Below are 24,339 nucleotides of genomic sequence, written 5' to 3'. Positions count from 1 at the left end.
CCATCACCAGATCTCACTGCAGCTGAGAGATTTTGGAGTGAAGGGTGTTTTGATGCTGCTGCTGTTGGTGGTGGTGATCACTGTCTAACCCAAGTGAGAAAAAAAGCTTTAGCAAGGTCTTAGACATCTAAGGACTTCTTGCACTTAACCCTTGGTTATTGTCATGGTTAACTCTCGGGCAGAGGAAGGCTTCACATTTGTAATTCAGTAGTGGGGTTAGCGCTGCTTTTTAGCCGAGGTATAGAAACAACTTTTGCATTGCGGTGTCGAACGTGTACAGTGTGAAATGATGTGGTGTTTAAGTTAGGGCTAACAACAGACAACCAATCAGAAATGAAACAGTGCATACATAAGATCACTTGGGGGGAAAAAAAAAGACAAAAAAAAAAAAAAAAATGTAAATCAACCTGGTAGCTTCAGGCGGCAAGACAGATGATCACAGAAGTGCATACGATAAGCAAGGAGGAAATACCTGATAACATTTCTGGAAGTTGTAGATCAGCAAACGCCTGGTCAACTATGTGGCAAATTCAAAGCGGCCCAAAAAAAGATGTAGAAAGCTGTAAAATATGCAGTGCAGACCTGTCCGTTTTCCCTCACTGCACGTGAAAGCACGAGCCTAGCTGTTTTATCTGATCGCATGCCTTATTTATCCAGTCATGGCTGTCGACAGCCTAAAAACATAAGGTTTACCCGTGGTTTAGGAACGTAGCGTACAGTGCGAAACGTCAGATTATAAATGTCCGGGATTCGCTGTGGGTACAGTAAGAACAGCGCGAAAGAAAATAACCCAGGATTCCCTTTACACAGAGCTCACAATCACCCTGACTGAACCACTTCAAGTTTAAAACCCGTCTAGTGTTTACACCGAAGCTGATCTGGTGGCTCACAGAGCCGAATGCCTTAAAACTGCTTTCCCCTTTAATTTCACTTTTAAATTGAATCTTTTAATTTCCCATCTGTATTAAACTGTACGTACGGTATACTAAACCTGATGTCATCTTTATTTAAAAGGCCTTACTTGGAGCAAATAGTCAAATTTAAAAAGTAAATCGTCTCTACCAGCCAGCTAGCCTCAAAGCAAAGTTGCTTTAACAAAATATCCTGTATTATTTAAGAAACCTTTAAAGGCTGACTGAGGAAATGGCAGCCTGAAGAAGAGTTCTGCTGGATCCTGCTTTTGAGAGCGGCACCATCAGCATATTTTCAAATATCCTGCCATTGCTTTCAGAGGCCATAATGGAAGAAAAACTCTTATCAGCCAACCAGTGGAAGAGAGCTGAGGAATATCAGAGCGAGCAAGGCGTCCAATGAGATGCTAAGAAGACTAAGTGAGGCTCAGGAGAGCGGAAGCAAGCAGAGAAAATAGATGATATTGTGGGAAAGAAATTACATTAGCAGATTGTGAAGTGTTTGTGTACAGGAATGCACTCATCTGTGTATGCGTCTGTGTATGTGTGTGTGTGTGCGCATGTGTGTTTGGAAACTGCAAGGAAAAGGTAGTTTATGAGATACAAGATGTGATTTCTTTCCAAAGAAGCACAAATTTTGGGCTAATGAAGGGCTTTGCGGCTTTACGGCGTGCAGGTTGAGCTGAATCTTGTTAAAGAGATTTTATTGCGCTGACTTTATAATGTCCTAAAACTCAAACCAAAATGCCCCAAACACCTAACACCTTAGACAAATTTAAAGGAAAATCAGCTTAATGGGTTGGTTCATCTCAAAAAGGAAGCAGGGCTACATTCATCAGCATGGTTTTTGCCCCAATTATAAGCTTCCTGAATAAACTCACAATACTTAATAACCACCTGCCCTACATGAGCTTTTCCTAATCAAACTCCGACTAGAGACAAAGAGCTTTGTTGGGAAATTAGATACAACACTGTAAAGTGAAAAACCCACAACTACTGGACTAATATCCACTTACAGTTTAACACACAATAACAGAAGAAAGACTTATCACTGTGATTTCACCTACTCCAGTCATCGTGTTCGGTCTAGTAGCAAACTAGTAGCAACATTTTCACAGGATATTACTAAGTGTTTGGCTAGTTAGTCTTTCGATGTGTATATATGGCTACTACCGTTTTGCATCTAAGGGGAAAAAAGTGATAATTGTAGCAGCTCACACGAGTGACTTGGCAACTTGGCACTTGATAGCGACTCGCACACATTAGCATCTTGGAGCTTGCTAGCAAAGAAAAAGGTGGGAGGGATCTGTTTTAAAAAAATAAATAAATAAAAACACGAAAGTTTTTGAAATGGACTTAACAATCCACCTTAAGACAGGGTGAAAAAAAACAGACTGTACAGCACAAACATCACTGTTAGATGATGACAGGGTGTACAACACGGAGTGTCAATAAGCGACTGCCCTAAGTGTGTTATTCCACTTGTACCACAGCCAACATTTATATACAAGTCATAAATAAATGATTCATTGAACTTTACAGTTAGTCCTTGTTGTTATAGGTCTTTAGTAGCAGGTGCTCCCTGACTAGTGCTTTTCCTCCGTGTCTCTCTCTCTCTCTCTCTCTCTCTCTCTCTCAACTCTTAAGACCAAAAGAAGGCAGCTTGTCATGTGACTGAGAAAGTGGAACGTTCAAACTTCTCTCTCTAACATTTCCCCCCCAAGTTGGAAAACTTCCATGCATGTTAATCTACACGTACAAACAGAAAGCTTTTCTACATCAACAATAAGGTTTGCCATCCTTACACATGAAACCGTCCATTAATTATTAAGGTTGTGTTTATGTGCCACATGCATCTGAATCTACGGAACATGCTGTTACCATAGAAACAATCATGTATTTAAAGTAGTGCTTAATATAAATATTGCTGGTTTATGCTATAACTGAAACTACTCCCCGAGTCATAAAAAAATAAAAGAAATGAACAAACCACACCGTCTGCTTAATCAGAACCGAGATATCAACCACGCTGAAGGATGAACACTGACATTTTATGTAACGGCAGTGTGACATCACTTTACATCAGTCCCTCTAGGACTTACGTTAGCGAGTTGTAGCATTATTTCACTTGTATATATATATATATATATATATATATATATATATATATATATATATATAGTGTTAGGTTGTTACTAACAAATAACTGGATCCAACACCTACAAATATCCTTATTCACATTAAACAACAAAATGTCAAACATATCGATCCAGTCTGTTGTTGATAAATGCCAGTGGTGACACAAATGTGTGGAATCAGTGGAGAAGATTTACTAGACGATATAAGAATGTACCCCAACAGCCTTAAAAGTCCATGCTACCAAATACAGTCAATCAATCTGTATACAAAAACATTATGTAAACATGAAAAAGCTTGAAATAATAAATCTCAAATAATATGCACCTTGGTGGCTGAGTCCTTGAAGTCATTGAGATTGTCCTGTAGGAATGAACGGAGATGACAGATGAGCTGAAGAAGTTGGCACACAGCAGGAGAAAGGGGTTGGGGGGTGGGGAAGGTTGGCCGCCATTCAACACATCCCCATAGAGACCTTCAAAGACTAGAACTTTCACATGGTTAGTGGAGGAAACAACTGGAGGCTAAACTGTGGCCTATGCAGGATGAATCTGAGACTAGATGTGCTTGGAGAACCTGTAGTGTGTGTTATACTGGGTTGTGTGTGTGTTTCTTGTTTTTTCTTTTTTTTTTTTTTTGGTTGGAATAAATAATACATTCTATTTAGTCAGTGCAGCGTGTGTGCTGGAGGAGATAATTAACTTCAGTTAGCGTTCTGAAATGGAGGACTGCTCCAGTGCTACATTAAAGTGCCCTGGTATGTAAGATAGTAGTGAATTTTGTTGGTTTATTATAAGGTCTTGGTGGTTGGGTGCATATGGAGTTAGGGTGCATATAGAATTACAACAAGCTCCCTGGTTGCAGATAAGCAGCTCCTTCTGGAAAGGCTTTGCCCATGCTTTTTTCCCCCGGTAGCCTTTCCTCCCTCTCACTATGCAGCTGCTGCTGGTGATGCATCATGGGGTTTTCCCTGGATGGCTGGAAGGCATATGTGCCTTTTGTTGAAGATGTGAAGATCTGGGGGAGCAGGGGGCAAAAAAAAAGAAAAGAAAGGGGAAAGAAAAAAAAAAAAAAAAAAAAAAAAAAAAAAAACTCTGCAGCTTTGGCACCACTGGGCCATTTTCCGCCATCAAACAGGTGGAGGATGAGAAAAAAAAAAAAGCACTGGAGCCAAAGTGCAGGAGGAATAAAGGTAGCTTGGTCTCATCAGGAGGATCCAGGATGGATGTCACAGCTAAGAAAGCAGGAGAACACGCTTATTCCAACCGCTCTACGATGCCAGGGCGCCATGACTCGATGCTCTACTCAAGATCTTCCAGCAAAAACACATTCGCTCGTCTCGGTGCTTAAAAAGTGGTGGCCTCAATTATTTACTCTTACTCTTTCTTGGTGGATTTTAACGCTATAGCCGAAGAAAGCCGCTCACAAAATTTTTTAAAAATTCAAAAAAAGGTTGAAGGGTGATTTACAAAAATATAATATCTATATTTACCAAAAAAAAATGCTTTATGTGACCAAAAAATATTTTCCAAGGCACTTGACAGCTGTTTTTTCAGCAAAGAATATACAAAATGGGGAGCAAAAAATCTGATGAAGGTTTACATTTTTGGCAAGTCCATTGAATTCTAGCATTTAAAAAATTCTACGTATTAAAAATAGATTCTCCAAAAAATAGTCCATGTGATGTATAACTTCTCCCCCCTACTGCTCTCCTATGAAGGCTGGGTTCCAGAGGCCTCCCCTGAACTCTGGCATGTGGAGGGAGGGGACAAGAGGAAAACGGCCCTCCTCAGGCCATACTAACCTTAACTGCAGACGAGTGTGAGGGTGAAGAGTGTGTGTCGAGCTTTCGTCTTTTTTGTTCTAGAGGAGAAAAAAGAACACAAAAAAACAGGCCAATAAATTCAAAGGTTTTTTTTTTTAATCCTAGGCATTGATGCAATTTATTAGACTGATGATACAGAAGTCCTTTAGCCCATGGTGTGCACACAGGATACAGCCTAAGCTTTAAAATCCAGTATTATATTATATTTTTTTTTTTTTGGATTTTCTTTTAAACTTCTGTTCAATATCTCATTATAGGAATTGCCTCAGGTAGGACCAGCATCAGAAGCACCAATGACAGCAGATCTATTTAAAGAAGAGAAGTCACAGCCATGACAACCCACATATCACCTGCTAGAGCACTTATGTACGTCATTCTCACGTTCTTCTCCATAAAGACCAAAAGCTTTTTCTCCGGTGTGGTGCAGTGACAGACCAACCGTAAATAATTCTCAATGGCAAAATAACAGGGTTTTTTTTCCTACGCCATACAAGTGCTAAGTTTTTTCCAAGTCCCATGGCACAGTGCATGCCCCAGCTGCTGGTTAGGAATTCTCTAACACAGACTTGAGATGGCCAAATGCCACACTACAGAGCAAGTAGACATCCCCCAGGCTAAAGCTCCTAAGCCATGTGGCAATCATTCGCCAAATCCATGGTAAAGGACAAGCCAAGCGAAGATCCTAGAAACAGAGTGCATTTGTGGCCACCTGTGCCATGTTGGAATACTTTTTGGCTGTCTATTGATGGTACAACATACTGATCCATTCATCTGTTGATGAGACGCTGATAGCTTAGAAAACGTTTGCTATGACTACTCCTACTCAATGAAAAGTTGTGCTCTGTGGGAGTCTCACACAGAGTGGGAAGGAGATTATAAAGATAAAAGCGTGGACAGCATCAGGATTTTCTAAACCTCTCAATGGTTGCCATGTCCTGGTCTGGACTAAGAATACAACTGTAGCACCAGACATTAATGACTATTAGCTCTATTTACACATCCGTTAAGTTGTAGCACTGACCTAAGTTTTGTTTCGAGTTACAATATACTGCTCAAAGGAGAACACGCTGTAGAGAGTCTGGAAAGTTGATAGAGAGGTCTGGTACTTTTGACCACTGAAAGTAGCAAAGTACAACCTCCTTTTACAAAAAGCCATTTGATGATCTTGCAGACAATCTTTCTACAGCTCTGCTGCAAATCTCTTAATAAGTCAATTCTAATGTATTTGTATTGCGCTTTTAACAATTGACACTGTCTCATCAAAGCAGCTTTACAGAACAAACATGAAACAGAAGGTTAATATAAAGATTAAAATAATACAAAAACGTAAGATTAATATTAGATATATTGAAATGTATTTGTGGCACGGTGGCTTAGTGGTTAGCACGTTCGCCTCACACCTCCAGGGTTGGGGGTTCGATTCCCGCCTCCACCTTGTGTGTGTGGAGTTTGCATGTTCTCCCCGTGCCTCGGGGGTTTCCTCCGGGTACTCCGGTTTCCTCCCCCGGTCCAAAGACATGCATGGTAGGTTGATTGGCATCTCCGGAAAATTGTCCGTAGTGTGTGATTATGTGAGTGAATGAGAGTGTGTGTGCCCTGTGATGGGTTGGCACTCCGTCCAGGGTGTATCCTGCCTTGATGCCCGATGACGCCTGAGATAGGCACAGGCTCCCCGTGACCCGAGGTAGTTCGGATAAGCGGTAGAAAATGAGAAATGTATTTGTATTTATCCTCAATGAGCAAGTCTGAGGTGACTCAGGTGACTGTGGGGAGGAAAAACTCTCTTGAATGGTAAAGGAAGAAACCTTAAGAGGAACCAGACTCAAAGGGGAACCTCATCCTCATGTGGGTGACACTGGAGTGTGTGATTATAAATATACAGTCTGACAAATGTATTGATGAGGAGGTTTTAGTCCTCAAAGACCATATGGAGTTGGCGTCTCCTCAGAGTATGTCTGAATGCTTCATGAACCAGAGTCCAACTGGAGTTTGTAAATATATATCTGAAGAGTAATATCTTCATAAACAGAAAACAAGTCACACAATGTCTCTTATCTCAAAGACTTCTCGTTTACTGAGAGTAGAAGGGCAGACTATGTGCCCACGGGTTTTGCTGACCATCCTGAAAAGGTTGAACTACATTAGAGTCATAATAGGTAGCAAGGGCTTTGGAGACCAAGCACCCTGCAAAAAACCTTTCTGTACGATCTTGCGTAGTCTACCACTTAGGGAGTGTTCTGTACTGTTTTTGGGGGTAGATTGTCAAAGGCAACTGGTGGCCTAATTGTGGTGAACTGAATGGCAACTTTCTCTGCTTACTGTGCTTGCAGATTAGTGTCAAAGCATTGTGGAGATCTGCTAATCACAACCATAAGCCACATCTAAACTCCACCTTGCGACACAAAGGGTCTGGGAGTATTCATCAGGTAGACTAGCTTGCAGACATTCAACTACTACACGAGGCCAGAGATTGCACTGTGTGAAACTCTGACACTGAAGCTGCCTGACCACGTCACAGCCTGAGCATCCAACACATTTTGCTTTTAGTGTGAAATTGTTCGATATTAAACTAATAATAATTTCCTAATTAGTATAAATTTTCGATGGTGGTCTAGATATACAGATACAGAAGATATACACCCTCCTGCAGCAGGGAAGGAAAATGCATTATTTAGAGTTTTTCCATTTGTTTCTTTTCCCTGACCTAAAGCCACCTTCTTGGCCAAGATTCTGTTAAAAACAAGACAAAATAGCCTTGATAAAACACCTCTTGGATGTGCTGAAATGATCCCATTTTCCCATGTAACGTGGCAACATTAGCAACAAATAATACACTTTCTTTCTTAAACTTTAAGACTAACGTCACCCAGTTGCGAGAGGTACAGTAGCAACGTTACTCTACTGTCCCCAGGTTGTGTAAAACCAACACCTACAATATTGGGAAGAAATGATTACAAATCACAAATCAGCTCTGTACTATAAAAATGTGCCTCACCCCGTTCAGAGTCGATTCCTTCTGATCTGGGAACAGGAGACTTAAGAGAACCAGCATTTTTCTCTCCCTTGCTGCTTTCCTTTTGCTTGCCTTCTTTGGCCACATCTCGCTCCTTGGATGACTCTTTGTCTGCAGCCTTGGCGTCGCCCTTGCTCTTCTCGTCCTTCTTGTCATCCTTCCTCTTGTCCTTCTCAGCCTTGGGCACCTTGTCCTTGGTGTCACCTGCTTTCTCCTCCTTCTGCTTCTCCTTCCCTCCTGCCTTGGCCTCTGGAGTGCTGGCAGTGGCCTTCTCCTTCTTCTCCTTCTTCTCCTTCACACTCTTCTCCTTGTCCTCCTTCTCTTTGCTCCCTTTGATGCTGGAAGAAGAACATTATATACACTGAGGACTTGGCTCAATGTAAAACATTACCCACTTCTGGAAGCTCTACAAGCATGTAAAGCCTAGTTTTGACAGAAATCAAATCCTTAAAAATTACAAACAAACAAAAAAAAAAAAGACAAGACATTATTAAAAACCTCTACAAAAATGAACTAAATCCTGAGATTTTACAGGCACATCAGCTAGATTGTAGAACTGCATCAACAAATAAATCCTCGTTACGTTCACCAAAAACGTTCCAGACTTGCAGGTGAATAGTTTACACTTCCTGCGATATCCAAACAACGTATTGATCAATATGTCCTGAACTTTGAATATTAGCTCTAAATCCCAGGGCAACATCCTGACCTCTTGCTCCTTTTGCACTGTGGTGAATTATACTCCAATCCAGTATCTGACAACGGCACTGTCTCTGACCTCAGCAAAGTAGAGCGGAGCCTGTAGGAACCATTACAAACTCATTACGTTCCCACTGGTCCTGAATGGGCCTTAATGGAGACCTTTCTTTTTCTGTACAACTCCTTTGATGTCTCCTTTCAAAATGATGCTTTATACATCCAATTTAAAAGGCCTTTCGCAATCGTCTGGATGGTGTAACAACCATATCACACCAAGATGGCTTCTTTCAAAGGGCTTCTTTCAGCAATAGCTTAATTTAATAGAACAGTAAGCAGGTTCCTGCCTGGAACACTGTTCAAATTTGATTATGCAGTTCATAAGAAAGGTAGACTTTGATAAAAGATTGATTTATTTGCCAAGTAGTTTGAAATAATAAGCTGGTGCTAAACTTCCTTGCCTCGGGGACTAACCTTTTAATAACGTTATCCAAGAGATGAGAGCAGTACATCATTTTGCAGTGCTTTTAGATGGGGTTGTGCTGCAGGTGTGTGTGTGTGTGTGTGTGTGTGTGTGTGCGTGCGCGTGTGTGTGTATGTGTGTGTGTGTGTGTTGGGAGCAGGCCTCAGGTGTACCTGTTAGGTGTGCTGCTGCCGTTGCTGCTGCTCACTTTATTCGCAGTAACTGGGTTCTTGCTGGCCGTTTTCTGAGCCCCCTGAGATTTGTCCTTAGATTTGTCTGAAAATATCAAATGCACACTGCATTCTTTAGCATTAATCCAAATCATTATATTGCATCAGATACTTGGCCAAATGTTGTAGAAAGCGCAGATTGCTAATAAATCCTTAGTTGCTTTTCTAAATGTTTTAGTAATAATCCGTAGGAAGCAAGGGGGGAAAAAAACAAAAAGCAACATTAATCAAAGTTTGAATAGCCTAAGTAAAGAAATGTGTGTTTTAAAAGCAAAACAACTTTGGAAACATGCTCCGTCAGAACCTACTAATAATTGAGTGTGCGTTTTTTTTTTTTTAAATTGACGAATGAATCATTTAAAAATCTCCTCGAACACACACTAATGAAGTTATTGACAGAAGGGTCATCATTAGGAGCATGTGAACCTGGGAGAAGGGCGTGTGAATTAAAGAAAAGCAAATTAGAACAGAACCATTTAACCTTCGAGAAATAAGACTCCGTGCCACCTTTACTGACCACCAGGAATAAATTAATGGAGCTCAGTAAGGTAAAAACCCATGACCACGACATATAATCCACACATAATGTGAGACAACTGAGTGAAAGACTGAACACGGAGGAAGACAGAGAGAATGTGACTCTCACTAGTCAGTCACTAAGCCGTTAAAAATTCGTGTGATGAAGTGCTATTTATGATTTAAAAAAAAAATCATATCAAAATGTATTTATATAAGACAAAGCTAATGACTGGAATGCTGTTGGGCTTAACTGAAGGCTGCTGATAAGCTCACCCTCTTAAACAATCTTAATGCGCAGGGCAAAGTATTCGAGCATACCAATAGCTAGCTGCACAAATGAACAGCTGAACATCTGCATTTTGAGCAAAAATGCTTATTAAGACTAAAACGGGAAAGGTGCAGTTTTGTTTGTCGTGCCTAATTAAAAAATTGCACGTAAGTCTTGACAAATAAATAAATAAGAACAGACTCATCGCTCACAGCATCTGTGCAGTAGGTAGTACCCAACACAATACAGCCCAAGTTTTTTTTTTCTAATTACCCAATAGTCTAAAGCCACCGCTATACTGTACAGACATTACACAACTCTTTCAAATGATGCTACTGCCCTAGTGGTGTTAACTGCAGTCATCACTTAGATCACTTAAAACCTAGCATTATTGAAACAAGTAGCACGGTTTCTCGACATAGAGGTCCCCATTTCCCTTGTTTTTGTCTATTCGAAATGAACAAGGAATAGCTTGTTTGAAAACTACCACGACAGGAAAATTTCTGGACCCCACTATAGTGCGTTGTCTACATTTAGACATGGAACTCACCCGTGTCCTCAGCAGCACCCTCCTCGTTTTTTCCAGTGTTGGCAGAGGCAGGGGTGGCAGTGCCAGGCTTGCCGGAGCTGCCCGGGCCGTTCTGCAGGGCGCCAGGGTTGGCGGTGCTCGCCGGCTCCTTGTAGTGGAACTCGTTCTCAGGCACCATGTGAGCTTTCCTGCTTTTCAACTGGCCAGAGTAGCTGCAAGTCACATACACGGTTAAAAATCACAGAGCACACAGTGGTGCAGAGTCAAACATCTTCTACAGCACTAACTGATTTGACATTTTCAACAAGAACAAACGCAGGAACAGCCAGGTTTAAAATACAGCAAGAGATTATATGCCTGAAAATGATTTCCTTAGTGGTTTGAGTGTATTCGCCTAGAGCTTGCAACGTTGAATCCCACTTTCTTGTTGATTGTGTACATCTATACGAGTGCAAAAGATCAATACTGCCCTCCACCTGGTTAGATTAGAAGTCACGCTGGTGGCATAAACAAGTTGAGTATTATTTGTCACTTCAATTAACCCATAGGGAAGGCTGGAGCTTTTAAAAGCCTCAGGGGTGAGAATTCCCTACATCAGTTAGTGGAAATCACTTCCTCATTAACCTTAAATGGAACAAACCGATCGACAGATGTCGAATTCAACTCCTCTTAGAAACACGCTTGGTCATGTGACGAACGTTAAGCCATAAGCCAAAAATGAAAGGTGTAAATTAGCAGAGTTGGAAAAGCCAGCGTCCTGCAGCACACAGAAAATACTTGAATAGTTGTTTACCAAGTCGCTGTATGAATTCCTCTCTAATAGTGTTTTAAAGTCTTATTTGTCCTAGCATGAGGACATGTTTTTGAGACAGGATAAAAGCACTTGCCAAATGCTGAAAATGTAATCAAAAGACAGGCCTAGAGTAGACTGGGGAAAAGAAAAACTTTTTTTCTGACTGATAAGATCACATTTATCGTGACAGGACAGGCTGAGGTGAATTAATGGACTTCATTATGCTCCAATGTAGAAGGCTCTTAAAGCAAAGCTGACCTCATCGTTCTTGCCCATCGCCTGGATTAACGGAGCTAAAATAAAAGCTTTTGGAAAAAAAGAAAAAAAAAGTGAAAAGCAAGAGCGTTATGCCTCGCTCCACTTAGTGAGCTGCTCACTAAGCAGAGACGATTACCCTTCACTCCAGACTCCAGATTTCATCAATAAGACAATACAGTACCATAAGCCGGTTTCAAGGATCGAGCCCTGGCTTAAAAAGAAACTAAGCTGCAGAGAGGGAACAGAAAAGGAACGGCAAACACCGTGGCAAACACAGCGATTACTGCTCAATTTCTCTGAACCTCATACCGACCCTTTCTACTGAAAACTACAGATGAACAGATCAGACAGTAGAACGAGGTCATGTTAGCTTAATACAAATACACCAAAATCACCCCAAATTTCCCAGCATTTTACCACCAGTTAAACCCTGGAAAAAAAAACCCAACTATTCCAGAAATGGTACAGCCCAGTCAGAATGCAAGGTACCCCATGGCTAAAGCATAGAGATCAGGCCTCTTCTCCTTCTCCTCCTGGCAGATCTTGTGCACCCGGCACTCGAGCGCCTGACCCAGGTTCAGCACTTTTGGGTAGAACAGCAGGATCTTGGTCAGCACGATGAGGATGTTGCGAATGTGGGTGTACTCGCCCGTCTCCAGACAGTGCACCGAAGCCTAGAAAAAACACAAAATACAAGCCTTATTAAAGCTTACATGAGCTACACTAACTACGCACTTTATTAGACACACTATACTAATAGTGGGCCTTTCTTTGGTCTCATTTCTTCAGGGCTTGGATTGCACAAGAAACGTTCCTTTCAGAGTGCGGTCCATGTTTGACATCGTGCGATTCATTTCTGCAGATTTTTCAGGTGCACTTTCATGCTGTGAATCTCTGAATCTACAGGATTCAGATGCGGTGACTGAAAAGACCACTAGAGAACACTCAACTCATTGTTCAGTTTGAGATGACTTGCTTTGTGAAATCCATTAACATGCTAGAAGTCATAAGAAAATGGTAAATTCTTGTCATTAATGGATTCACATGGTCAACAACAAATATTCGATATATTCCTAGTCTGGACCGGTGACACAAGGCAAGGTTGAGCCCATGGATTCAGGCTGATGGTATGAAATTCTGACCCGATCGTCTGTGTGCCTCAGCACAAATCGAGCTTTATCGGATCAGGTTACATTTGTCCGAGTCTTCAACAGTTTTCCTTTGTCCGTGTCCACTACAGCCCCAGCTTTCTGCTCTTGGCTTGCAGAAGTGAAACCTGACGTGGGCTTCTGCAGTTGTAGCCCATCCCCCCAAACTCAAGGCTCAAAATGTTCTGCGTTCTGACAGGCTTTCTGCTCATCATTGTGATGTGCCTTTTCATCAGCTTGAACCAGTCTGGCCATTCATCACTGGTCTCTCTCAACAAGCCATTTCATTTTGCACAACCACTCCTTACTGAATAGTTGTTGTTTTTTAAGTCGTCAGTCTGAGACCTTTGTGTGTGAAAATCCCAGAGATCTGTGGGTATAGAAATGATTAAACCAGCACACTGAGCACATTCTTCCCTCATTTTGATGGTAGATGAACGTTATCTGAAGCTGCTGGCCCACACCTACATGAGTTTATGCAGCCACATGATTGGCTGATTAAATAGCTGCATGAATGTGTTAATATAGAGATGTTCCTAATAAAAAAAAAAAAGACTTGGATGACAAACACTACAAAGCTTTCCTTCTCACCCCTGTTAAGACCAGAGGGATCAGTTTGCATCAATAATGAGAATCATATTATCAAATATATTTTATTTATAGAAAACTACAAGTCGCATGATCATGCGGCAAACACAGGCTTTATGTCTGTAGGTGGCATTATAATAGCCCAGTTAATCAGCCTGCAATATCTGGCCTTTTGGATGGACTGATTTTCTTTTTCCCCGCTAATGGGCTCCCGGCGAGGACGGTACAAAACCAAATTAAAGGACCCATACCAGCAACATCTTTAAGAGGTTTTTTCCAAAAGCTGTCATTATTTTGTTACTTTATGGATACACACAACGATGACTAAAGGCAGCGTGGAGCGACGAGCCTACGAGCCTAGAAGCCTTCTTCAAAGCAAGAGGCAACATTATTTGTTAAATTACAGGCCAGGAAATCTGCAAGTACCATCCAGTTTAATTTAATGGCATTAAAACTACAAATCATAGTGCTACAAGTGAGCGCAAAACCAGTCCACTACATCCACCAGAGCAAGAGCGGGGTGGGGTGGGGGTGGGGGGGTTGGGGGAGTAAAAGAAAATATAGTTAAGGTTTCAGGTACATGAAGGAAAACTGATTAGTCCTTTTAGCTACTGCTTTTTCAGTTCCCTTCAACATCTGTATAACATGCCTACAATAAAAAAAACCCAATTAAACCCTACATCTACAAAGAAGGGGGGATAAATCATGCCTGTGGCAAAGCCAAGCCCATACTGTTGATTCTAACAGAGAGCTGTTGAACTCTAAATTTCTATAACTATAATCGGACAGATATTACACATGAACTTACGCAGTCGTATTTGTACAGTATTAACAGCTCATACAAGGACCCTTCAGCAAAAAAGTGTGTAATTGTTAACACATTTTTGGTGAGAAGGAGTCTCCAGTTTCAGTGCTTTGTCACAACACAATCAGGGGTAAAACTCTGCAGGGCAAAGGGCCTTTGTCTCAGTAAGATATCCCTGCTTTTTTTTTTCTGTCTTATAACTACAAAGTTTGACTAGGGTTTCTAGCTGTTAGGTGATAAAAGAAACTAGCATTTCATTTATAACATTAAACAAGACTAAAGTGTCAGTAACAGGAGTCTACTTTATATTGTGTGTACATTATCACCAAACATTCAATATTTTCCTACAACAAGGAACGAGAGAGAGAGAGCGAGAGAGATAGAAAGAGAAGCAACAAACACTAACTTTAGTCAGCTTGTAATGCCATTTGTGAACGACGTGTCTGAAGTTCTCATAGTCGAGTTGGTCCGCCTTATTTCCTCCGTCAAAGCCACTGGCTCGGAAAATGGTTAGGAACCCTGGGTAATTGCCGCACTCCTGGCAGAGAGAGCATAGCGACGAGCGCACGTCATTTAAATTTGCAGTTCTAAAAACAGAAGGTCATTCATGCCAGTACTGAGTCACTCAGCTGGCATATGCACAGAGGAAACCAAGAATAAATGTTCATGCTACACCGAAAACAAAAGGTATTGCTATTATAGCATTCGTCACTGAGTGCTGGAGAAAATGTGGAAAAAAGAAATTTGGGAAATTGTTAATAATTAGACTTTTACATTATGAAACCGTCACAGCACATGGCCACCTGCTTCATGGGTCAAACTGAATGCACGCTCACTTGTGTGGCACTGCATACTTCACAAAAAAAAAAAAGAAAGAAATGAATAACAATGATTCTGCACCTTCTCGTAGATGGCTTTATCGCTGTGCCATCGTGTCACTGTCTCCAGCATGCAGCACAGGAAACGGCCGTAACGGCGAGACTCGTTCTCAGTACAGCTCGCCACCGTGTAGATGATATCGGAGAAGACCTGAGGAGAGGATGACAGTAAGAGCGGTAGGAAGACAGGAGGAGTAGGAAAGAAGTGAGAGAAGAGGCTGTGAGTACACTGGAAGACATACTCCCAGCATCACCGTAAACAAGCTTTTTACACGCCGCTGCTTTAATGCACGTTATCAAACACTTGGCACAATTAGGCCCAGCAGGAAATTGCCATTTACACAAACACAAACCAGTGTGAGGCTGCTGGCTTTGGCTGTTGTCCTCTCCAAAACAACCCGAACAGCTATTCGTTACGCATGCGCTTGCTTACTTCTAAAGGACCAGCGGCTGCTTGGATGCGCTCGGAAAAAGTTCGGAAGACTCACGCGATCGTAACACAGTAGTGTGCAGAAGTTCTGGGTTTTCTGTTGGTGCACGAGCTCGACAAAGCGGGCGCAGTAGACGGCGTCGATGGCTGAAAAGACACAACGTGGGAACAGACAGAGCTGAAGAAATTTAGTGATGGTCTCGTTCTTCGTGGATTCTGGAAAGGGAGAAGAAGAAAAAAAAAGAGAAAAAGGGTAAAATGAGAAAACATCTCAGGTACAGAAATGCACCGATGACATTAATAACTAGATCTGCTTACCATGAAGAGCAACAAAAAGAAGAAGAAGAATTTTTAACATGTCTGTTTCTATCCAAGTTACAAACTGAAGTATGCATATATAGTGTCTTTAAGTCACCCTATAATAAAACTCTTATTTGTTAGCAACTCACTAATTTGATTGGTATTATTGTTCTCTTTATTTCTTATATCCACATTCGGATGCTTCTCTGTGTAGGAAGAAGGGACTTGATTTCACCTGAAGCACCTTCATGTACAAATCAATGAGAGACAACTAGATGTGCTACAAAGCGAGTTTGGCTTCTTTAGACTATTTTCTGCTAGTGGAACCAGAAAAAAACCCATACAGAATAAACTCTATATTTTCCGTTGACTGTTGTATAAAGGAAAGATCACGACGATCGAATGGTTTTACTGAATATCAGCCAGATGACATTTAGTATAACCGCAGTCTGGATTGTGCGATATGGCTTAAGAACTAAGAATTAAATGTGATTAACAAAATTATAATTGGTATATTTATCACCAGTGGACTGAAATTTGGGATGGCACAAATTACTCACTACTAAACTACTAAAACCGTTCAAGTCAATGTTTTAAATGGCAACAAAAACGCAGCACGTTCATATTCATTTTAAGACAAACAGCGATCTACAAGAGATGAATAAATCGTTTAATTCGTCTTGGAATGCAGAAAAGCGATTTTCTGTTATTAGGTTATAGCGTTCGGAAAAAAGAAAGCACAGGGGATGCAGTGATTTTGGGAAGTGTTTGTATTTTTTGAGATTGTTTACGCCCTCCTGAACAGCCAAAAAGCTAACGAGCGATGGTAAACAAAGCGAGCGCACGATCAAGGCAGGCTTGTTTGAATCTAAACCGTGTCCTCGATATCTTTCACCGTGAATGAAGACAAAGAAATTATCAGGAGAGAAGAACGGCGTGTTGTTGGCAGAGCTACACGGGATGAGAAAGTATGACGCAGTGAGAGAGAGGAGTGGTGTACTCACTGGTGAGTAACCAGTTGTCCTTCTCCAGCTTGAGGCGGTGCAGGACCCTCTGCACATGCTCCAACTGCTTCTTCTCCTCCTCCAGCAGCTTGTCCTGCAGTGCTGTGCACCGCTCCTTCTCCTTCTTCTTTTTGTTCAGCGGCTTTATCACAGAAACAACAACACATTTCCAGTGACTCTGCTTCCGGGAACGTTGAAGAGGAAGAACACTATGTTTCTGACACAACTTCACAGGTTTGGTATTTCAGGTGTGAATTATATATACATATAAATAAAATGATCTAAATCCTCTTCACATGCTAGGGATCCAGCCGGGTGTCGGGTTTGTGAGTCAGCTTTTTATTTCTGACTCTGACTTTTATTAAAACACACCACTTGTTTATTGCATATTTATTTATTTCTACTTTCAAACACTCTCTGAAGTTCAGTCTCATGTGGATCTGCCCATTTAATGATGCGGATTAGATCAAGCACTAAACGCAATTAAACTCTTATCTAAAGACAAAATCTCTAAGACATTTTAAGAAGTCTTAGTCATGTGATCCAGTAGTGGCAGTCCTACCATTTCTGGATTCTCTTCGATGGCTTTCATCTGCATCTTGAGCTTGTTGACCTCACGGTCGTAGGCGCTGTGAGGGACGGACAGGTCGTACATGGTGAGTGACCAGAAGGTGGCGTAGAACTGCGGACGCAGGTCGTCCCACACTCGGGGCAGGTGGAGAGAGACGACGGCTTCGTGCACAGGCGCCATCACCTGCTCGCACGCCGCTATGTACTTGTGGACCTTCTGCTGCTGCCGATTTCCCTTCTCGGCCTTCTTCAGCTCGTCGTACTTGGCCTGGAAGGGAAGGCGTAACGATTAGCCCATTCAGGAGCAAAACAAGAAACGGATGGCGCGGTGGCCGTGTCAGTGAAATAAAACCGGACTGGGCATGGCTCCCGGACCAAGGCCAGAGACTGAGCTCTGCTTGGCAAGGAGCCGGAATAAATCAGTGGCACTAAGCAGCTCTGTGCTACACAGCTGGAGCCAGGGATTTAATTTGGTGGCACTTTTATGAAAAAGCATGCATCAGGAATGATGGTAAACTGCAGAGTTAACAACGTGCTGCAAAGGAGATATGGAGAAAGTTGCACAGAGAATGCAGGGAGGCAAATCACGGTAGGTAAGAGGAGGGGCACGCGTCAGCATTTCAGGCTACATCTGTGGCTTTTGCTAATATGCTTTTTTTTTTTTTTTACATCCATCAGTAGGCAAGTTAAACACTAAACGGATGGAATAATGACTAGATACAGTAATGAAATTAAGCCTATAAGCTGGACGGTGTGTTAAACAAACAACTGAATTGGACTCACCATAATCTGATGGGCGTACATTGGGCGGGACAAGAAGAAAGCAGCATCGTGGGGAGTGTGGAACTGGTTACAAAGCACGTCTATGGAAGGAACTCTCTTGATGTAATCCTCCGTGCTCAGGTTGGATGCTAAAAAGCCACCAAACTGCACCAGCGTGTCATGACACTAGAGGAGCAAAAGAAAAAAGAAAAAGAAAAAAAAACTGTTCATCATTAGACAAGGCTCTCCCAACGGCTCCTGGGCAAATTCTCGTCCTAAATCCTCAGGTTGCTTATTTATTTGTGGAACTGCACCTTGCTTTATTAAAGCCGTTCATCACCAGGAGCCCACCCCCCCCACAGGAAATCAATGCGATGGCCAGTAAAGCAATTTAATGGGGTGAAGAAGAGCAGGAAAGAGAACACTAAGTAGCAAAGAGAGAAAAAAAAGGCAGCGAGGCATCAGCTGAACCCTGGGTCAGGCGCTGCTCAAAAGTCTCAACTTATTGGAAATATTTTTAGTCTGGAACACCATTTCATTTGGCTGAAGAGGACTTGCGAAACGAGTGAAACGATCGTGTGAAGACTCGTAACTTACCAGTCATTCACAAAACGCAGCTTTAAACATAAATAAATAATAACTTCTCATATTGAAGGCATAGTCAAGTTGGTATTTTCCCCTACAAACACTTCTTAAACAGCGAGCCAACTGCAATAAACTGAACAGCAGCATATGTCCTGTGATGTGAACATTAATCACACTGAATTAATCACCACAGGAGAGGATACATGACACAGCTATAGTCATCATCTTGAGGATTCTTTTATTCGGTCTGGTTTCAGACTCGCCTGACTCCTTCAAACGCTCCGTGTAACGCGACTCACCGCCGTCTGACTTCTACCCGACAATCGACTCAACCGCACGTGCGACTGGTTCCAGCGTGACTGAATCCAGACCTCCTTCATGTCTCTACAGTCTCTGCTTCAGCAGCACGGTGCTCTTCCTGGTCTGCATCACCGCCTTATACACTTACTTCACCTCTAGCAAAAGCAGGCTACTCAAACTAAGCAGAAAAATGATATTTTAAACCCTTTCTCCGTTATTTTGTAGCTGATTGTTTGAAAATAAATCAAGAAATAACTGAACGGCAATTAAAATATTTGACTAGAAACTTGTGACCGTGACAAACAGCAAGGACAAATTATTACTCGACATTGTGGCTGAAAACTGCGAGTGAAGTACAATCGTTTCACTGACTGCACTTTCTTCTTTGCATAAATGAAGCGTATGAAGTGCTTCGACGTGTCGGACGCTGTAATTAGCCCTCTGAACCTGTGCACTGTTAGTTCACGTTTCAGCAAACTGAGGGAAAGGATCCAGAAGCTAACAGATGGGGAAAGTAGCCTGGGTCAGAGAACAGCTAGAGAAACAAACATCAAAGCAGTCTGGGGAATGGGCTGGTCTCGCTTTTTACAACTCTAATGGTTCAGGAGTGATCCAGCTCCTCTTGGGAATCTGGAGCTGCAACCTTTCGGTGTCCTTTCTTGCTTCACTTGTAGGCTTTAATTGACCTTTCTTTCAGTCTTTGGGATGCTGGAGGTGTGACGCTGCACTGATAAATAGCGAATGTAAATGAACGAAGAGAGCAAAAGGAAAGAACAAGGATGTTAATTAAAAAAACAAATAAATATAAATAAATAATCAATCAGGTCATCAAGTAAGAGCGGTTGTCAAAGACTGGATGTGGTGATGAGGATTTCTCCAGGCAATATTACCCTAAAATGTGGCTTGCGTTGCAGATGAAAGAGTGATGAATGAAATGAAAAACATTCAGCGCATGCGACTATTAGACGGCGTGTCAGAAAAGAAGGTTAGCACAAAAGGATGCATCGTTTTCTAATGACTCCTAGTGTTTGATCATGTGTACCAACATTTGGCTGAATGAACTCCACCCCAACACCACGCCTTCGTCACACACGTTATTCGTGCTCTGTTGATGTGTCCCTGTCTACAAACAAGTTCTCAGTTGTGTGCCTTCAACCTTGGGGAAAGGTTCACGTACGGGTGTGACGGTCGGCCGTCCACATACCTTGTAGAATTTGTGTTAATTTGACCGAATGAGTTGATTCGAAAATATTGTAATAACTTCAGAGTTTGATTAAATATCCTAACTTGGAAGGTACGATACGAGCAGATACATGGTATGACGCGGTATGACGATGATGCATCTGCTAGAGTTTTAAGTTAGATCAATTAATAGAATCAACATTTCTGCTTCTTTAGAATCTACAACACTGACTACACAGAGGCAAATATCCGCTCACACCGAGCTGGCCAGCTTGCCGTTAGCAAAAGACAAATAGATAGATAGACTTTGTATTGGGAACAAACCGCTGTCGAAAGTGACGATTCCGACTTCCCGACTTCTAAAGTGCGTTGAATGAGCACAGTGCACACTTTCCTGCTAAACCGATGTGTGTGCACCTGCCTTCCAGAACAAGATAGATATGTGCATGTGCAAGCAGAAATCAGAGCTTATTTATAGCAGGGTAATATTTATGTGGTCAATATCTGGAAGATCCTACAGCAGCAAGCACATGGCATGCTCAGCTCTGACGTGCATGCTGGGAAAACGCTGATCAAGGAAATGTGGTGGAGGTGGTGTGTGTGTGTGTGTGTGTGTGTGTGTGTGTGTGTGTCTTCATTGCTTTACTGCCTCAAATAATCAATACGTAAATATTTGCCTCGGCACGATATTAAAGACAACTCAAAGAACTCCTCCTAGTCTTCGTACGGTCTTCAGTGTACGTCTAATTAAACTGGAAAGTATACGTTAGCTCCAGTAATTCACAGAAATATCTATATACGTCCTTATTTGGGAAATAAATTGAAGACCCGTGGCTTAATCTGTTCGCTGAGAGGAACTGCTTCATAAACACCATTCATCAAGATCACAACTTGGAGTGTCTACGGAGTTAAAGCATATAAAATAAGACTAAGACACAAAAACTACTAATTCCGCACGTTTTTTGATAACAGCGCAAGCAGGGTTCGTTTTTTTTCTTCTTTTTTTTGACATGCCGAAGGGGGCTTTATGCATAAATCATGCAATCACATTTCAAAGTGCATTCAATGGCTGAGATGAGTCAATCAATCTCGACGGGGCATCGCGGGAAGGCCTGACGCGTTTCGGCTGATTGTAATGAGGCACACGCAACTTCCTGCGCGGAGAGAGAAAAACAAGTCCAGAGTATTAATTAAACCGCTTCCCTGCCGGGGTCATGGGAAAAAGCGTGTTGCACATTCACACCGCGGGCAATTATTCCCACAATTCTACGATGTGAGGGTGCATTTGCTAAAAGCTCTAATTTGTGACATTCAGAGAAGGGTGTGAAGGGGGAAAAAAGAAAAAAAAAAAAAGAGAGAGAGAGAGAGATATATGTGCTCAACAGACAGGATCATTCTGTATGCCTGCGCAAAATAGAGTTGATGATGTGGAGTTTTTAGCACCATCTGCTGTGAATTGTGGCGGGTCTTGAAAACGTCGAGGAAATGAACAGAGCTTTGGCTTACCCAGCGAGTAATTGAGCTGTGCAGCTGGGTAACAAGAGAGGCAAACTGTGGGTTTGAACGGGTTTGTGTGTGTGTGTGTGGAGGGGTGCGAGTTCATGTGAAAGTCTTTCACAAACTCTACGGAAAAAAAAAAATATATATAAATAAATAAATAAATAAATAAATAAAAGCTTCATTGGAGAGTCTGGCACATTTCAGCACTGTAATCTGGCTGGGTGCGTACCTGATCATAGAGTTTGCCCACTAGTTTGAGGTGTTTCTCCCCTCCCTCGGAGAACACCACGCCGTTCCTCTGCTGAGCCATCAGCAGGCAAAGAGGAAGAGCCAAGTCGTGATCCAGCAGCGTGTCCTTCAGGCGCTGAGACGACTTCTTTGTGTTCCTGATCTGGCCGAAGTATCCTCCCTGCACACGGACACGAACGACAACGATCGGATTTAAACGCGTGCTCATCTTGTACAAGGCAAAATCTTTAACGCAAGAGATTGGTTTTACTTTACAAAAGCAAAGCAGAAGTACAGAGTTTTGTGCAGCATCTCTGGTTCATAATAAAAACCTCAGGTCACCTCTGTGAGATATTTTGGGCAAAAGCTTATTAGAATAGCATTGCTGAGGACAGGACACGAGTACATCCTGTCCTGTTAACCCATGATAATGTAGAACAGACCCAAACTTCACTTTATATCAAAGAGCTCCAGACATTTCACAAGGCGATTTTTAACTGGTTTTTTTTTCCCCCGTCCAAAAAAGAACTCGATGCTTCTTGTATTTTAACGCTCGCATGTATGTATGTATGTTTCAATGTTTTCTATGTTCAGTCTGCCCAATTTGTTTCTATTAATGAGAATGCTTTACACGCAGCGTTACAGAACCACCAGAAGCAGGGTTGCTGCTGCCACCAATAGCTTTAGTGGAATAATTCTTTTATTCCCTAAAACAGAAACATACTAAACCTTACATTATGACATTTCTAGTTCTGGGTTTAAGTAAACGACGAGTTATCGCTGCGGCTCTCTAAAACCTTTTCTTCACCCGCTGACAAGCGGTTTCTAAAGAGCAACACTGTGGCTGAGGATTGCTGCACCTCTGCTTTAAGCTGCTCTCCTCCGGTCATGGCCTCCAGCTGCTCCGCTGTCATTTCGTCTGTGATCTCGATCCCGGCCATCTTCTGCACCACCTCCTTCAGGATCAACAGGTCAAAGCTGGAGAGGTGAAAAACACAAGGGGTTGCGTAACTGAAAGCACGGCTAAAAATAGTGAAGCATTATCAAGTCCAAGCACCAGGAGTACGAACTACGGAGAAAATGACTCTGAAACAGGGGACTCGGGTACTGACCCACGTCCGTTTCGATCAGAAAGTACAGACTGTAATTATTTCAGTGTAGGAGTGCAGTGGCGGAAAAACAAAAACAAACCTGTGCCTCAATACATCATGTTCGACTAATAAAACTTTGCTCGACAGAGATTTTCTTTTAACTTTCGACAGCTTATAAAAACAAACCTCTTTCCTGCCTTCAGCTGATTGGTCACATACTGCAATAAACCACCCAGTTCTATAGGGTACTTCCGGAAAACTGCTCCACAAAGACTGGCAAGACCTATAAAGTGCAGAGAGGTCAGATTACTGAGAGACACAGAAACCATTTCTTGACAGTAAATGTGGGATTAACATTAAGCCACGTGTCATACAATGAACATAAAAACACTTCAGTAACCAGATGCATCAGATACATGTTAATAATAACGGTCATATACGATCACGCAACAATAACACGCAGCGTGGGTGTGGGCTTTTTTGTTTTTTATTTCCTCAGATAACCACATACAGTCTGGAGAGTTACTGTACCACAGCAAATGTTTTCCAACTAATGAATGCAGTGTTTAATTTTTATGTCTTTATCCCGTTAGGGGTCGCCACAGCGAATCATCTCTTTCCACCTAGCTCTATCCTCTTGAACCAATTAACTCCATGTCCTCTTCTAAATCATAAAAAATAAGTAACATCATCAGCAATTAGAGGTTTACTGTGTTTAATAATAAAGGGATGTAAGCAACGTGTTGTTAGTCTGGACCAATCAGATTCAAGCACACAGCTTCTCTGTTGTACAAGTGCGAGTTACCGCAACAACCTGTACTGCTTAAAACGTTTTAATGAAGTGCATGTGGTGCTGTTTAACCATTAAGGTTTCTATTTAATGTTACAGAACGTCTCAGTTACTGCAGCTAGAGTCATTCCCTCACAAGCCATGCGGCTTGTCGTGTTATGAGCAAAACACAAAGCCCTCTAATGTTGGCAAACTTACTGACTCATGAGGTTAAAAATACAAATCCTTACAGAACTCTTCACCATCTCACCAACTCTAAAGTATTATTTCTTTTTTAAAATCCATTACTATTAGCCTTAGATTAAGTGGAACATCCTCGGTACAAAGTTAACCGTCGCTATGTAAACAGGACAGACCGTCTTTACACGCAAAAATAAACAAACAAATGTAATCATTGCAATCCTTTCAGCAACATTACAGCATGGTGAAACTTACTTTGAAGCCAAGATGAAATCGTAGTGTCGTCGTGCTTCATCTTCTCTTTCTCCGGGTTCGCTAAAGCTTCAATAATGCAATCTGTAAACGGAATCAAGGCCT

General features: G+C 41.9%; 1 protein-coding gene across 2 annotated transcripts in view; it reads right to left on the bottom strand.

The window, feature by feature from the left end:
* thoc2 (THO complex 2) overlaps positions 1-24,339 on the bottom strand; it is a 75,942-nt gene that overhangs the window by 12,282 nt on the left and 39,321 nt on the right. For both annotated transcript variants that reach the window (XM_060885367.1, XM_060885368.1), the window contains exons 18-33: positions 24,238-24,318; positions 23,199-23,295; positions 22,782-22,899; positions 21,923-22,102; positions 18,148-18,312; positions 17,357-17,632; positions 16,795-16,936; positions 15,549-15,706; positions 15,083-15,211; positions 14,589-14,720; positions 12,131-12,315; positions 10,612-10,802; positions 9,218-9,320; positions 7,868-8,223; positions 4,852-4,910; positions 3,375-3,410 (exon numbers count right to left, since the gene is read on the bottom strand). In XM_060885367.1, coding sequence (XP_060741350.1) covers positions 3,375-3,410; positions 4,852-4,910; positions 7,868-8,223; positions 9,218-9,320; positions 10,612-10,802; positions 12,131-12,315; positions 14,589-14,720; positions 15,083-15,211; positions 15,549-15,706; positions 16,795-16,936; positions 17,357-17,632; positions 18,148-18,312; positions 21,923-22,102; positions 22,782-22,899; positions 23,199-23,295; positions 24,238-24,318 — 2,408 coding nt within the window. The remainder of the gene's footprint in view (positions 1-3,374; positions 3,411-4,851; positions 4,911-7,867; positions 8,224-9,217; positions 9,321-10,611; positions 10,803-12,130; positions 12,316-14,588; positions 14,721-15,082; positions 15,212-15,548; positions 15,707-16,794; positions 16,937-17,356; positions 17,633-18,147; positions 18,313-21,922; positions 22,103-22,781; positions 22,900-23,198; positions 23,296-24,237; positions 24,319-24,339) is intronic.

Source organism: Tachysurus vachellii, chromosome 13, assembly GCF_030014155.1.
Source record: "Tachysurus vachellii isolate PV-2020 chromosome 13, HZAU_Pvac_v1, whole genome shotgun sequence".
NCBI classification, from domain to species: Eukaryota; Metazoa; Chordata; class Actinopteri; order Siluriformes; family Bagridae; genus Tachysurus; species Tachysurus vachellii.
Note: the sequence above shows the minus strand (reverse complement) of the source record. Positions and strands in the feature narration are given on the sequence as shown.